The 17,905-nt window shown below is 37.0% G+C and overlaps 1 protein-coding gene across 1 annotated transcript; it reads left to right on the top strand.

Annotated features, from left to right (window-relative positions):
• Positions 1-2,292: 2,292 nt before the first annotated feature.
• LOC142354742 (GPI-specific phospholipase A2-like PGAP3) lies at positions 2,293-13,068 on the top strand. Its single transcript, XM_075407124.1, has 4 exons — positions 2,293-3,307; positions 4,250-4,628; positions 11,973-12,284; positions 12,357-13,068. Exons 2-4 carry the CDS (start codon positions 4,526-4,528, stop codon positions 12,941-12,943), a joined length of 1,002 nt encoding a protein of 333 aa, XP_075263239.1. The 5' UTR covers positions 2,293-3,307; positions 4,250-4,525; the 3' UTR covers positions 12,944-13,068.
• The last annotated feature ends 4,837 nt before the right edge of the window (positions 13,069-17,905 follow it).

Here is a 17,905-nt window from a genome sequence, read left to right as displayed (position 1 = left end):
GGGGGGGGGGCAGAAGAGATCTGTTTATTCAATGTTATCAACCCATGTTCTTTATTTGCTCCGCGGGAAAAAAATCATTGGAAATTTTGATATTTTGTTTTCATTTACTGAATGTGTTCCACATATTAACATATCTGTATATAGCGTGTCTCATAAAAATTGAAAGAAGCGATCGGTTCAAATACAATAGGGACAGAGTTCAAAGTTCAAAGTTCAACTTTTGAACGTTTAGAGAATGCCACATCAATTATTTGGAAAAACTATAGCATTCAAATGTCCACGTTGATGCTCATTTGCTTGTTTTGGCATTTTTCGAACGTTTGTGTATACAAATTTTATGGAACAGACTATATCAAATAATGTAGAAATGGGGGAGATGGTGGGTGGAACAGGGGATAAATAATCTCAGTAACCATACTAAGATATTTAAGGTTCCATAAGAGCAATGCCCCCAAAAAAGTATTCTCGGGAACAATAACAGTTAACTGAAGATTGCAGTGACAGAACAACAGAATTTAACCTTCGTCTTTAATTTTTGTGTATATGGTGAGACAAATATGCAAGTACTAAAAAAATCACTTGTGAGTGCTGTCGTATTAAAGTGATTGGCAATAATTTGATATAGACCACAGAAAATCAACTTTTGTATGATACTTTTCCTGAAAAAACCTGTTAGCTTTTATCAGACCCACATTTTCTGATATAGAAGAGAATAGAATAGTTAGTTCAATTTGAGAGTATTGGGCAACATTTCAAACAATCATATCCAAATACAATTCCATTAGGACACAAAATGAGCACAATTGCTCTTCAAGAATGTGCCCACATATGCAAAAAAGATAGTAAAAACTTTAGGGATCTTTATCGTTTGTGCCCCTCCCGAGCTCAGTGGGTGCATATTATTTGCACACCGGAAACACGTGCAATATTTTTACATAAAGACTTACCATGTAATGACACGTGTTCTGTAATTGGGGGGAGCATAACGTACGGGGGGTCACAAACGGAAAAGATCCAAATTTAGATATGCAAACTATAACGACAATGTGTGCACATTAAAAATCTATACATCACTAATTTTGATTTATAAGAAATGGAGAAATTAACTTGGTCCCGGGCGCGTAAAAGTGGTTCAAAAATATTTCAGTTCAGTATATTTTCTGATTTTTTATTGGAAAAATTATATTGGAGCATATTTGCTGAGATTACAATAAACCCTACTGTTTAGAATGATCAGTTGGAATCAAAGGGTCTTTTCGGTTGCTAAGACATTTTCATGATTTTCATGAAAGCATGCTATAGTTTAAATATCAGCAATCATTAACTATTTATGCGACGAATTTTGGGATAGGTGAGTTTCATTTTAAATCTTAGGGTATTTTGTTTATTCAACTAGAAATGTGGCGTTCACATGGCGTTTACGTGGCGTTTCCATCAAAAAATTTGCTCACCTTTGAATCTTGTTTGTACTTAGAATGCATATTCTCATTACTTCATTCTCTGCCACGGGCAAAGGATGTCATCGAAGATGAAATGACAAAACTTGTCAAAGTTTTATAAACTATTCTGTTTCAACTGACAAAAATTGAAAAATAATTGTTGAGAGAATTTTCATAACAAAAAACGGTTTGTCACATCATATGTGCTAATAACTTGAAAGAAACGTTTGAATAAACCCAATTTCTCTCGGAAATGTCGATTTGTTTTGTCAGGAACCTGCAACTTTTGTGTCGAACAGGATCGTTTAATAAAGACCTGGAATTGTTTCATAGAGCCGAAAATTACTGATCGAATTAGTCTCGAAAGTAAATTTCTTCCTCATTTTTAACTTTTTTGCGAAATAGTTTTATTCATATATCTTTGAAAACTGTTAAAGACTGAATTAATTACAGTATTCATTTTTTCTTACAGCATAGGCAGAATGGTTATCTTTTAAGAACTTGCAAGTTTTTGGCAGAAGTATTTGCAAGGCGATGCATCGCCTTGTAAGTTTCTGCCAGGAACTTGCAAGTTCTTACGAGATTACCGGATCTTGTCCGTTTTTGCCCTCCAGAACGTTTTGCGCCCCAGTTATATAGCACGTGCCATTGCATAGTAAAGCATTATGTGAAAATATGGCACGTGAGTCTGGGGGCTCAAAAAATATTCGCCCATTAAGCTGGGGAGGGGCACAAACGGAAAAGATCCAGATAACCATTCATAAGTTGAAGGTTTATCTTGGAAGAGCCTTTTAAGCCTAATGGTTAACTTGTAAGTAACTTGTAAATCGAATGTTTAACAAGTAAGATCCTTCAAGTTTTTGGAAGAAAAACTTGCAAGGCGATGCATCGCCTTGTAAGAACGTGCAAGAAACTTGCAAGTTCTTACAAATTAACCAATCGAACTCGACCAGGTTTATCTTCTAAGAGACAATTATTATCATTTGTGCTCAAAACGCAAAAAAATTATCATCGATTCGATATATTGTTGTGCAGCAATAATTAAAAGATTTAGAAAAAAACTTCAGCAAAAAATTTATGTGAACATGACCAGTGTTTGGAAAAAAAATATATTTCTAGCACTGTAAGATTTGTTCATATCATTTCCACGCTTAGCCATATTAGGACAATGGTTCAAATCTTTTAATAATTGGCATGGCTTGAGTGTCCGATACTCGTTAAATGCAAGACCAATGTGAAAAAGTTTCTTTCCTCAAGCGTGAAAATTGTTCTAATTTGTTTTTTAGGCATTCAGAAACAATGATCCAAATGTACATGAACATTACCTACAATTTTTGTAAAATAATTGATGTCACTTAATCAACACTTTTTGCAAAAAATGCAAAAAAAGTGGCAGGAATTACGAATTTATATGCTCTTTATACATGCACTAACACGTTGCATAATAAGAAAAAATGAAGCCAATACAATTAGCTTGCTTATTGAAAGTAAAACCACGAACAAACACGCAAACCATTTAACATAATCAGAGTAGTGACTTTATACGTGTTTAGTTTTCATTCAATTTAGAGAGTTCTGCAAAGAATAAGGCTGAAACGTTTCCTTATCTTAATTTCATTATTTATTTAACAGTTTGATAAACTTGATTTGTATCTTATTAACAAGTGTATATAGACTTCATGACTAGAGTTTTGCTTCAAAATATAACTTAGTTGTGATCGTGATTCAAAAGATAAGAAAAGACCATTTATGGGACTCTATTGAAGTCACAGAAGTTACGTTCTAATAATTAGAGAAATCAGTTCTTTGCCCGAATTTAACAGCATCACATTCTTGCTTTGAGTCGGATCAGCCGTAATTTAGATCACGCACGTGCAAATCTTGAAACCATTTAGTTCATACTGTCTCCTTTACCCCTTTCCACCCGCCCACTCATCTTGTCAATACTGGACGAGATCAGGGCGAATTTCAAATGGAAACTGTTTCCTACCCCTTTTTTATAAACTGTTTTGCCCCTTTCGAATCCAATGATTTTCTGCTCTTTCCCATTATAGCCCCCCCCCCCCCCCCAGCTCAGTGGTCAGATAAATATACCATAATTGATGCTATAATTTGAGGTGGGGGGGGGGGTGGGGGCTATAATGGGAAAGACTCGGGGAAAGATCTAATGGATCTATTCTGTCCCCCCCAATGTTTTTTTGACCCCCAGTTACAAATTATATCTTGATATATAGCACGTTACTATGTAAAAAAAAAATAGCAGGTGCGGCTGGGGGTCTTGAAAAACTTATGCTCACTAAGCTGGGGGGGGGGGAACAGAATAGATTCGATCTAATATTAGACTACCACGGTGGTGGCTGTGTCGTGCCAACTGGTTTTATTTGGGAGGGGGTGCTATAATGGGAAGAGCGGAAAACCATTGCAGGCGAAAGGCAACCAAGATCGTTTTAGTTAAACCAACATTTAGTTGGAAGTTTATTCAATTTCTTACGCCAATAATTGCCCGATTATGAACTTCATATTTGTGTACACCTACTTCGGCCGCCATCGGATTAGCGGGCGAGTACAAATAAAATGATAGCTCTTTAGTTTGTAATGGCGATTTGAACAGCCTAATTAGAACGTGAATTACCCATCACAATCGAAGGGGCTCAATATATATCAGTTGTATATGGTCAACATGCTTTAAGTGGGGAGGGGGAGGCGGAAACAGTTTTGAACTCTAATAAATATCAATATAAAACCGCGTCTCCTTGATGTCGGAACTTTGAGCTCTGTCAATTTGCAGCATTTCAAAATTTGCACGTTAGTGTTGAGCAACAGGACCTTAATTTGTCGACACAAGAAGTTAATTTTGAAAATATTATTTTCCCACTTTTGACTTTATTTTATGCCTTTTTGGTTCAATTATTACGTGCCGATATCAAATTAGCGCACAAAAATTGAGGCGCAATTATTTTTGTTCAGATTCAAGTCACGCCCGGTTGTTTTTGATGAAGTTTTGATTATTTGTTGACGTTTTACTGCAGAAGGGGACCCTGTTGACAAGCAATTTCCTCGAATTTGCTTCCTGAAGTTGACCCAAAATGTCCACCAAAATGATTGATGGATATTCAATGACCAGAATGGCTACAGTGATGGTTATTGTTTTGGTCCTCTATATTTCAAAGAGCGTAGAATCTTCTTGGGGTTAGTGTTCCGTTTTGTTGACCTTCGGATCTTGATCCCCGGTATTTTTTGCACCCCGCCTGTTTCATAATATGTGTCATTATACAGCATTTCATGTGGATTCATTCTGTTGCTCCCCCCACCACGAGGTTTATGACAGACACTTACAAATTGTGTTTTGTATTATGCATATTATGCTGAACGGGAAAAAATAAGTTAGCACCCCTGAGTTTTACGAAGTGAAAAATTCAATTTCACGCAATATCACTCTACTTTGTAATCGAATTTCGAAAAGATTTTTTGCACCATTGGTCCCCTACGCTAGTCCTCTTGCCTGCCAATGAAATTCAGATAAAGCTCAACGTTCAATCACCAAAAATCCCAATGAAAATTTGGATCTTTTCTGTTTTGGAAAGAAACGCAAGAAGTTGAACGCGACAGAGCGAAACAAAGCAGTTGTTCTTGTCGCGTTCAACTTTCTTGCTCTTTTTATGCCATTCAAAAGCTTTGAAATTCACGCTGCTTCATTATCAAAAATGTCCATCCAAGAGAACCTTACTACAGGAAACATTTCCAAATTGAAACAAATTATTGAAAAACTTACAAATACTGTAACAACGCAAAACCTAGTCATACAAAATCTTACGGATCGTCTCGAAAAACTTGAGAATAACAAAATTACTTCAGAAAATAACATCTATCAGTTAGAAAAACGACTAACAGCAGTAGAAAGGTATCAAAACAGACCGTTTCTTATTTTTACTAACATCGACATCCCAGCTGATGGTAATGTACTTGCACCAATTTTACAGATAGTAGACAACAACTTACTGGTTACTTTGAATCCCGACAAAATCTTGGTTGCCCACGCACTTAAAAATGGAAACATTGAGCCTGTTATTGTTCAACTTCTGTATTTGCAACAAAGGGACATAATTCTGAAACGTGCTTCATGGTTAAGAGGTCTGAGAAATGCAATGGGGAATCCCATTTATATTCATGAACGACTGGCGAAAAAGGATGTTATCATGGAAAAAAAGCTCGAGAAGTGGACATTCACTATAAAATTAAGCAATCACACTTATGGGCTTTTGATGGTGAAAAATATCAACCAATTGATGACATCAGCGAGCTCTCGGATTATCAAAGGAGACAACAAAGGTTTTGCAAACTATACAAAATAGTGGTACTCCAATCTTAAATAACAAAAGAACCTATGCTTTTTCGCCTGATATGGACGCAACAAACAATGGAAGTGCTGTATCTATGAACAAAAAACAACATTTGTACGGTGTTTCATTTCAGCAAAACAAAACTTATACATCAAGAAACTAAAATTCACAGTCTTGCTTGTTTATATCCGGTCTCCAAACAAACACCTTGAGGAACTTCAGGAATTTTGCAAAGATTTGAGTCCCTACCAACTGTGATTTGTCTAGTTGAAACTTGGATACAGGAGGGTTCTCATGAAGAACACTTCAATATATCACGTAATCAGAAAATAATAGCTAAAAACAGGATGGGAATTGGTGGAGGCGTAGCCATGTTTTGCAGGGAGGATGTTCTTCTCTTAGAAAGCTTTGCAACGAACCACGATGAGAGCCCAGGTATAAAAATTAGAAAAAACAACAAATACTATACTTTGATCACATAATATGTTCCCCCAAGGTTCATAAAAATCAGTTCTTGACTGAAATTGACATCTATCCTGAGACTCTGGTGGGTGCGAACCAAATTCTTATCGAATGTGGAGACTTCAATATAGATCAACTACCTCTAACTTCTATCAAAAAGCGATTTGAAGATGTTAACTCTAGTAATGGTATAAACCTAATAAATTCGGGTATAACTAGAGAAACGTCAACAACAAAAACATCCCTCAATTTATTTCTGACAAATATCAATAAAAATCAAAGCATAGTAAATTCTATCAGTTACGACATTACAGATCATTATCCCGTATTTTTTGTCCAACAAAAATCTGATAAAACCCAAGATAAAACATCTAAACGTTGGAGTCTGATCATTTCGAACAACAAAAAAACACTGCCTGAAAAATAGAAAAAAAAAGAACTGGAAAATAATGTAAAAATATTTCAGAACAATAATACCCATCAAACTTCCGCCACATTTTGTATTTGTTTACATTTTGTAGTCGACAAAAACCAGCCTTTGGTTAAAATCAAACAAAAGAAAAATAGGAATCAATGGGTCACAAATAGATGTAAAAAAAATTTTTGCGAAGAGAAACAATGCAAGAACAAAATGGTTGAGATCAAAAAGTAACATCGATAAAAATAGATATCTTCAACTAAAAAGCAAGCGCACTCAAATCTTGAACGACGCAAAACAATTATATCAAACAAAAATCACAAGTGTGGTAGGGACTCAAAGAAAATGTACAAAATCATAAACAAATTGATAGGCAGAAACAGCAAAAGTGATGTGAGTTATAACCTTGTTTTCAATAATATTGGAACTGATGACCCCAGTACCATAGCTGACTATTTCAATGAACATTTTGTAAAAGTTGCAGTCAAAATAGTAAACAAATTAACTCAAATAAGCTTTCCTTCATTTAATTATGCTGAAGAACAATCTATGATGCTACACGAAAAAAATTTAGTAGAAGTGCTTTCACAAACAGCAAGCCTACAAAAATCTTCTTCGCATGGTGTGGATCTGATCACTAACACCTAATAGAGATTTGACAGAACTTTAGTCCCATTTTATTTAATTATATCAACGAATAATTTTTGAGCGGTGTTTCACCAAATACACTAAAACGAGCAACTATCCAACCGCATTTCAAAACGGGATCAAAAACAGATGTCAATAACTATCGGCCAACTTCGATTTTGCCGGCTTTTGGAAAAATATTTCAAAATATTATGAAAATCAAAAATCTCGACTCCATAGAGATATTCAAAGTTCTTCGTGAAATTCAGTTTGGTACCCGCAATCGGAGATCAACAGTTGATGCACTCGTAAATGTAGTGGAAAACGTAAAGTTGGAAAAAGAAAAAGGGAACAATAGCACAATGGTCTTCCTAGATTTGAAAAAGGAATTCGACAATGTAAATCACTCGTTGCTGTTGAAAAAATTAGAAAATTATGGATTCAGGTGTCAGGTTTTAAGCTGGTTTTCTTCATATCTCAAACCAAGAACACAGTGTTCTGTTCTGCGTCCTTCATTGTTTATACTGTACTTTATTGACCTTGTGGTCGCTCGTAAACTATCCACTCCGACGATACCAACCTCTTCATCAAAAGAAGACCAACTTCTGAAGAATTAAATACTGAAATTCATTCAGTTTCACATTGGCTACACCAAAATAAATTGGATTTAAATGAGTCAAAAATTTTGTAATGAATTTTTTTGAAATTAAGGCAAACACAAATTTCAAAATTGCGCAGTTCAGAAGAGCAATATCTACAGATATCTATGAGTAATTTTAGACTCGAATTTAACTTTCGAAGCACATGTGGAATCCATTTGTTTAAAATTAAAGAAGTAGATCGGAATAATTGCAAGGCTAAGGAAAAATTGCAGTCGCAACACCATTTTGATGTTCCACATAACAAGGTGGTACCAATTTTTGAGCATGGACCTCCTTTTTATGGTGGAACAACGTTAAATGAGCTGAAAAAATTGAACAGTTACAAAAAGAATTTGAGAAATCTCTTTAGGATAAAACCAAGTGACTCCATCTTTGATACCTTATTCGAGTTCGAAATTTCATTAATTTTTGAACTATACAAAAAACATCTGCTTTCATTCAGCCTCAAATCATACTTTGGGTTACATTCAAACAAAATGATGAATGAGATTTTGACTGCAAATCAAAATTTTTCCTACAATACTCGTTCGAAAACCACTCGCATTGTACAAACAATAACCTCAAAAAGAAATTCAACTCGGACATCTCTGGGTTATCGCGGTAAAATCTTGATAAATATTCTACTGAAACAAAAAATACTACCTCAGCTGGAAACGAAACCGTGTCCTGTATGAAAGTTAAAAAACTAGCCAATGCACTCCAATATAGCTTGATTATTCAAAACGATACGCTAAAAAAACTTGTATTTAAATAAAGTCAGGGCGCTTATTTAAGATACGTTACTATTTGCAAGCGTCCACTCTTGATGAAACTTTGGATTTATATTTTTTTTGATAGTGGAATCTGCTGTGTCTACAACTTCTGCGTGCTTTATAAATAACAGGAGAAATTCAAATTCAAATTACTCTGTTTTGCCCCCCCCCCGCTGCGTGGGCTCACATCTTGTACGCCCACCAGGCGCACATGCTTATTTTTACATAGTAACGTGCTATATAACAACATATTGTTTCTAACTGGGGGGATTGAGGCAAAATCACAGGGGGGGGGGGGTGGGCAAGCAGAATATATCCGACAAATTGATTATCCGACAAACATAACACATCTTTTGACAACTTTCTTTTTACTGTGATACTTGGATGGAGTAGTGTAGAGAATCATTTGAATAAAGGTTTCAAAATTCGGTTCCAAGTTATAGTAATATTGCCTCAAAAATTGATTTTCTCTGCGTAAAACTAGGGGGTGCTAACTTACTTTTGACGTTCAGTATACTATGTAAAATCAAGTGTATCGGGGTGGTGGGCGTAACGATCGATAATCGGATCTTTTCCGTTTGCGCCACCAATACATTACCCAATATGACTAGCCATAAATTCAACCCTAGGGACTGATAATGTCTTACTGCATAGTTTTTAGGGAAGTGGAGCGGAAAAGTTGTGCGGCGTGAATTTTTTGCCTTTGATTCTAAAGTAGAATGAGATAACGGTGTTCCAACAAAAGTTCGGTTTTTCGCTAGTTATTTTGGTTCACAAGGACATTTTGTCATTGATTTTTAATTTGTATTTAATTATTCTGATTTGATCTTTTGTTAAATAGTTTTCCCAATTTTTTCATAGTCCATTTTAGGTTTAGTTTTTTTTGTTTTCATTTCCTTCTTCTAGATTTTGATCTCGTTTTTCGTTTTACATAAATCACAATTCTCACGCTTGGTTTCTGATTTACCTCACTCATTGTATCAATTGAATGGACTTTAAATTTTTTCTTGTATTGAAATACGATGAATTACGTGAATACAATCAAAGTCAAAAGAGCGCAATCAAAAGGAATGGGATAAACATATAAAGCCCGGCCATTAAGTCATAGTGCATTTGGTTATCAAAATTCATCGAAGTGCCTGTTAGTTGCCATTAGTAGCATGATTAAGGGCCTGGAGTTTAGAAGCTGAAAAAGTGTAACTTTAGAGTCTAACTGAATATGTAGAATTTGCAAAGAAATAAAAACGTTTTGACAACCTGCAAAATTCTTTAAATTTCTATCTCTTATTTTATTACTTTTCTCTTTCAATCCCAATTTGCGTCAATCGGGTCAACGGCTGCTGTTTATGGACAATTCGCCGGCTCAGTTTATATTTTTAATAGCCTTGAAGTGGTAGCTGAGGCTATTATTGGTATTTTTTTGGCTTTTTACACTTCAATGAATTTGAATTTTATTGGGGCGCCGTTTTTTATATATTGGGGTGCCGTTTTTAAATTGTTCACACTTTTTCATGATTTTTGCAGTCATTTTGTTTTAGGGATTGCTTTGATTTTAGAAGCTGAAAAAATTTTACTTTAGAGTCTAACTGAATAGATAGGATTTGCACACAAATAAGAACGTTTTGACACCTTGCAAAGTTCTTTCAATTTCTATCTTTTATTTTCTTCTTTTTCTCTTTCCATCCCCATGTGCGTCAAGTGGCTCAACGGTGGCTATTTTTGGGCAATTTGCGAGTTAAGTATTTTTCAACATCCAACAATCCAGCGATAGCTGAGGCTATTTTTGGCTTTCTCTTGGTTTTTTACAATTCAAAGAATTTGAATTAAATTGGGGCGCTGTCTTTTTTTTAACAATCTGTTCAAACATATTCATGATTTTTGAAGTCAAATTGGAGAAGTAATTTTGGTCGCCGAAACAAGAAGTTGAGCGAAAAAGCGAGTGGTTTTTCGGCGTGAAATTTTTTGCTCTAATGTTAGAGTTGGTTCAGAGAACGGTGTTTGAATAAAAATTCGCTCTCTCGCTATTTGGTTTTTGTTCACATGCGGCAATTGCACTTTGGTTTTCACTGTTTTTTTCGGTTTTTTGGATCGGAATTTTTTCTTCATGGTTTTTCCAATCCATTCATTATTCATTCTATGCCTTGTTGTTTTGTTTGAACCAAATTTACTTTTCTCTCTAGTGGTTTTTTGTTCACATGCGGCATTTTAACATTGAGTTTCTTGTTTTTTTAACTTTTTGATCCGATTGTTTTTGGAAAAGTTTTTCCCAATTCACTCTTAGTCCGTTCCAGGTCTAGTCATTTGTTTAGTAAATTATTACAATCATTTGACGCAACAATCATTTCAAATCTGCTTTTCGTTCATTCGTTTCTGCAATTTCAACTGAATTGCGTGCGTGACATCATTTTTTACTCTTATTGGAGCGAGTTTTTTTTCATTCGTCTGATTAAGTTTTTGGTTATACGTGACTTACCTCACTCTCAAAAATGACATCCTCACTCTAAAACTAAATTTTCTTTTCTTTATTTCAGAGAGATAGGGTCAAGGGAGTGTATATCACTTTAATTGAAGGGTATTTAAGAGCAGCTATTGGAAACAGCAATAAGTTATACATATTCTTAATCAAAATTTATCAGCCCCTAATGAAATGAATAAACTTCTTTTTTTAGTCTGTCTTTTATATATTTTTGAGACTGCAGATTTACAACGCTATTGCGGCTATCGGCCAGCTATGTTTTTTCTGTGTTAGACAAAAAAATCCCATACATTATTGGTGTATAACTACGGTTCTTAACGTGATTACCATAAAATAATCAGGAGAGATCACCTATCAAGCAGCCGGGTATTTCAGATATATCTCTCGGTCCTAATCTTTTGCATCTTTTGTCGTTTAACCGCATGATTTACAGTTTTACAGGTTACTCCATAATATGTTTATTAATACGCCGAGTAAGCTTTAGTTTTTCCTGTGATGGGGTTAGTATTTGTTTTCGATTGCGGAATCTTTTGGGTAATTAAGGTGTACATTTTTCGCCCCCAGTTTTGCAGAGCTACAATCCATAGAAAATTCACCATTTTTGTAAATATACCATACGGGGGGGGGGCTATATTTTTGTTGGGGTGGGTTTAATAATGTGCGAGTCTTAGAAACATTATGTTTAATATTCCCTAATTTACGTTTTTTTGGGTGTCTGTATTAGTCACCAGCCAAAAAATCAAGAAAGCTTATTTAACATTCTGCCATCGTCTTGAAGAAAAAACGTTTTTTTTAGCTGATCGTCATCCTTTCTACAAGCGCTGTCTTGTCATTTGCGAGAGCAGCGAACAAGAGTGCAACCGAATGCTGGAATCACGCAGCCCAATCACGAAAAAAGTCGACTCCGCTTTCGGCTGGACCTGCTTAGACGAATGCAAGCACAGATGCATGTGGAACTTCACTCATCTCTACGTAAAGAAAGAGGGAATCGTGCCCAAATTCTTCGGTCGCTGGCCTTTGATCCGATACTTTGGAATGTTGGAACCAGCTTCATCTCTGGCATCCTTCGCTTCTCTTCTCTCTTCTATGGCTGGATTTTGGTGGCTTCACTCTAAGACATCATCTCAAAGAGTGACAGGGGGAGGAGTGGGTGTTGTTGACATGGGTGGAGAAGGGGGAGGGGGAGGGGGCGGGGTGGTGTCGCCGTACCAGTGGTGCTATCGGGTGATGTTTGGGGTGAACTGTTTCACGTGGACCTCCTCCACCCTCTTCCACATCAGACCAGACCTGTTCATTCTGGAACGTATGGACTACTACGGTGCTTTTGTCTCTGTGTTCATCCCTCTATTCTGGTTCGTCTGCCGGAATTTCTACATGGAGTTTAAGCCATTATTCTACGCAGCCATTGCTTTTGTTTGTGCCAGTTTTGTCTCTGACGTGCTTTATATGGAACTTGTCAAGTTCGACCATACCTTACACTGGTCGGTATGTACTGCCATAGCTGTTCTGGGTTTCGGGTTCTGGATTATTTGGGTTTTGTTCAACTTTAAAACGGTGCCTCATAGCAAGTACTATCTCTTAACCTACCTCAGTTTTGCCGTAGGTCCACTCACAGGGAAGTATTTCGAATGGCAGCCCCCGTATAAGTGGATTTACGATGCGCATTCTATGTTCCACATTCTGACGTCACCAACGCCTTTGCTCTTCTGGTGGACAATTGCAATTGACGATGCTTATTTGACTAGTTACAAGCAGAAAGTTATCTAGTCTCACTATTTTAATGAATTTTAATCTGAGCTGTAAGTTCTGAACAAAATCTGAACAAATTTTGGTAGTTATTGATTAACAAATAGCTACAACTATATGACTTGTGGAAAATACTGAAGACTTGCGGAAAACATTGCATTTAAAAATCATATGGAAATTTGGGAACGAAAACAAACAACCAAGAAGCTTTTTTGTATCTTAACAAGTGGCGTTGGTTGAGGGGGGGTATAAAATTATGACTTTGAGGCCAAAAGAGCTCCTTTATCCTTTATTGTTCAGAATATAGAATAGTTATAAACTTACTTTTCAATTTTCTTCCATTTTAGTGTAAATAATCTTCAACTAGCCTCTTGTTGTCATCAAGTTATTCCTGTAATTGTCTGTATAATTGTACATCCGGTGCTTAAAATAAAATATTACAAATGTGCATTTTTATGATAGGCATTATAAAGGTGAGGTACTCGAAACAGTCTGCCTCTGTTCAGACCCTCACCCCCAAACTGTTAAGAAGTCAGATTAGACTTGTTTCTTACAGCTGTAAAGTAAGGATAAACAGCGGTTGAGGTATTTTTATGACATTAATCTTGATGGGATTATTTGGTCTTTTTAATAGCCGCCCTCATCTTATCAACCGGATATTATTGCGCTCCTAATATTTTTAAAATGGAAAAAAGATGACAGAGCAGCCGCTGCCCGGGAGATGCGCTTTATTCTCGATTTTGATGCTGTTTTAAAACATATCTCTAGTCTAATTATTCGTTAAAAGAGCACGTCTTAGTTTCACGTTGTTAGACAAAAGAGTCGAGTTTTTGTTGCAATTTTGGCGGTTTATTTGAATCATCTTGAAAGTTGAAATAGCATTGGCTACGTGCTGCAAGGGCACAAAGGGGGCTGTGATGGTTTCAAAGAAACATCCAGAAACTTAGAAGTTTTCTTTATTAAAGTTTCAAAGAACGAAAGAAGAACTTACCTGACGAACTTTATTGCTGTGTCGATAAATAATGGCCACAAAACTAAACTCAATTCTAATTTTGTTTTGGCGCTATCATTATCTTATTGACCTATCAATCATATGTCACAAGAAAATTCTCCCACCAACAGAAACCTGATTTTAATATCCACGAACCTCCATTTAATGAACTCGATTGTACCCAAGCCATATATGATTCTCATGAAATGTTGATGAAAATAGAAAATAACATCCGGGATTCGGAGTTAAGATCTATTCACATGCCAATCATGTAAAATATTTTTAGCTAATCTAAATTTTCTCTGTATATTTTCGCATAGATAACCACTATAAATACAAGCTAATTTTTGTATATTTTCAGTTCAAAATTTAATTTAAAATTCAACTTATTGAATTCTTTGACCAGTGTTATCGACCACGCAATGGTGTCCAAACCAGCTACAGACAGACAAATTTTGGATCTACAGAATGCAGAATCAGCTACTGCGTGGATTATGTCTTTTGTGGCGAAATGTCGCGCAGAGAAGAAAGAGGACAAGGTCAACAACGACGGTACTGTACAGGACCTACAGGTAACCAATCTCTTCCTTATTATGTGCGGGCAAGATGCAATTATTAAACTTAGGAGCCTAATGAGTCCTAGGAATTTGATAGACACTCCGTATAAAGACATCAGATTGGCGATTCAAAACTATATTTCTCCTAAAGAGAGAGTAGTAACGGCAGAAAGGGCTAAATTTCTGTCCGTTATACAAGGTGTAGGGGAGTCAGACGATGACTTCCTAGCACGTCTTAGAAAAGAAGCACGCTATTGTGACTTCGAACAACTGAAAACAGCGGCCAACCCCGAAGAGGAGTTTGTAAAAATAAAGTTTATCTCAGGTTTGAGGGACCCTGAAGCAAAACTTAGACTACTAGACGGTATTAAAGCAAAACCAGCATTGTCGGTTACTGAAATGACCGAGAGCTTACAGTTCAGAAGTCAAGCAATGGCTTTTGCATGTTCTTCATCAGGTAATAAGCCCTTTAATGTGAAAGAAGGAGTTGGGTTCAACTTCAAAAAGACCTTTCGAAAACCAAATGAAAAAATTACGGCTGATAAAAACAACAACATGTGCACTAGATGTGGAGGTAAGCCACACTCTAGTAGACCCTGTCCAGCGCTAAGTAAAAAAAACAACACCTGTGAAAAAGTGGGACACTTCTCAGAAATGTGTAGAAGCAGACCCCAACCAAATTCAGGTAAGTACAATAAACAAAATAACTTTTGCGAAGAAGAAAATGTCTCTTCAGAGCAAGCATCTCCAGCATCGGAGATGGGAATGTTTTATACTAAAGAACAAATCTTTAGCATGTCTGTGACATGGGAATATATCTCAATAAATAACTGCAAATTAAAAATGCAGGTGGACACAGGTGCAGATAGCACAGTGATATCATCAAAAATATGGACTGAGCTTGGTAAACCTCAGTTGGATAGTAAGATAAGACATCTTGAAGCTTATGATGGTAATCAATTAACGCTTCTGGGATCACTTACTTGTGACGTTGAGTGGAACGGAAGCAGGCTCACTCAAAAACAACTTGCAGTCAAAAACAACATCACAGCCGAGCACCTACCTGCTGTGAAGGGTTACAAAGCTCATGTGAAGTTGATACCAGGAACACAGCCAAAGTTCTGCAAAGCCAGAAAAATACCTCTACCTCTTCAAGACAAGCTCACAGAGAAGCTGAAACAAATTGTCAGACAAGGCATCCTTGAACCGGTACAGCCAGGAGGAATCACTAATGCATCTCCAGTGGTGTGGCAGAGAAAGAAGAGTGGAGAACTGAGACTTTGCAAGGACTTGAAAGTGCACATCAATGGCAAGGTCATGGATGAGGACTACCCAATACCGGACATGGAGACGATCTTCCAAAACTTACATGGGGCCTCATACCTTGGCAAAATTGACCTCTCAGATGCCTACTATCAAATTGAACTTGACGAAGAAGCTAAAGATATTTGCACAATCAACACATCTCAGGGACTGTTCAAGATGTGCCGACTACCTCAGGGATTGAAAAACTCTTCTTCAATCTTCCAGATTTGCATCGAATCAACACTCAAAGTAATTAAAGGTGTTGTGATCTTTCAAAACGATGTATTGGTGTATGGAACTACCAAGGAGCAGTTCGACAAGAGAATGCTTGCAGTCAAGAGTCGACTACGTGAAAAAAGTTTTACTATTAATGAGAAAAAATCTAACTCAAAACCAGTTGATAGCGTTAGCTTTTTGGGATACTCCATTTCAAAGGATGGAATAGCACCAGATCCCAAACATGTTGAAAAAATAAAAAGTGCAAAAGCACCAACTAACAATAAACAACTCGAATCGTTTGTTGGCTAGCTAATTTTTACGGAAGAATGATTCCTAATTTTGCAACAAAAATGCTACCCTTAAATAACATGAAAAATAGCGATTTCTCATGGGGCAAAATGCAACAAAAAGCCTTTGAAGACATAAAAAAAAGAATTATGTGCTAACCCACTAGTACAGCCATACAGTCTACAAAAAGAAGCAACAGTTACAACTGACGCCTTCGAAAAAGCCATTGGCGGGGGTTCTTTCGCAAGAAGGAAATCCAGTCATATATGTATCGAGAAAATTGACTCCAGTGGAGCAAAACTACTCGAACATAGAGCGGGAAGCACTGGTGCGGGAAGCACGGGAAGCAATTGTGTTTGTGGTCACAAGACTAAAACGATTCCTTCTTGGAAGACGATTTATCCTACAGACTGACCACAAACCACTCAAATATCTCTTTGCACCAGACGAGGAGATCCCGAAGACGGCATCAGCGAGAATCACAAGATGGGCAATAGCTCTAATGGGATTCGACTATGATTTGAGGTACACACCAGGAGAGCAGATACCCCATGCAGATGCTTTGAGCAGAATGGATTTTGGCGAAGACGAATCGGACAACGATCGAGTGTGCTTCGCAATCAATAACATCTACTTCGCCCACAGTGATTTGGTGACCCAAGTAGAAATCAAAATTGAACTTGGGACAAACAGACTCTTCCAGGACATAATGAAACGAATCAAAAACGGCAATTGGAAACAATGTTCAGAAGCGGAAAAAGGTTTCGAACAACAGAAAGATGCACTTACTTTACATAATGGAATCATCTTCAGAGGTGTTGTTCCTTTCATTCCACCCAAACTACGACACTTGGTTTTGGCAAAGGCGCATGAGAAACATCTCGGAAAGAATGCAACTGAGGCATCAGTCAGAATGATAGCATGGTGGCCTGGCATTACCCAAGACGTTCAACACTTTGTTAGTAAATGTAAGAATTGTCAATTGAACAGGCCTAGCCTGGGAAAAACGGTCTCTACGTGGCCAGAAGCCGACGTTTGGGAACGGCTCCACATGGACTGGGGTTATGTTAAGGACCAACGCAATATCTTAGTAATTGTTGACGCGGGTTCTGGTTGGATAGAAGCCTTCCCCGCGGGAAATAGAACATCAGAAACAGTTAAAATATATCTTAGTCAAATCTTTGCATGATTTGGAATACCAAAAACTGTAGTTTCTGATAATGGTCCATAATTCGTAGTGGTGACCTTAAACAGTGGTGTGAATCACTGGGAATTAACAAAATAGAATCACCCGTCTATCATCCAAGAGCTAATGGACTAGCTGAAAGAGCAGTTCAGACAGTGAAGCGGGCACTTCAAGCGTGGAGTCCCAACCTTAATGTGTCATTTGGAGCATTCCTGAAAAGGGCACTGATGACACATCGCAACACTTCAAAGACGAGGAGCAAAACTCCAGTTGAACTCTTGTTGGGACGCAGAGTGAGACTACCAGCAATAGCAGATTTCGACTTGTGCGAACCGATTGTATTCAAGGCCAACGAAAACACAAAGACAGTTCCTGCTACCTTCATCATCAGGAAGGGCTTGAACACATCTTTCATACAGCCCGAAAACTCAGCACGG

Source organism: Convolutriloba macropyga, chromosome 15 (genome assembly GCF_964194025.1).
Source record: "Convolutriloba macropyga chromosome 15, txConMacr16.3, whole genome shotgun sequence".
Lineage (NCBI taxonomy): Eukaryota > Metazoa > Xenacoelomorpha > Acoela > Convolutidae > Convolutriloba > Convolutriloba macropyga.
Note: the sequence above shows the minus strand (reverse complement) of the source record. Positions and strands in the feature narration are given on the sequence as shown.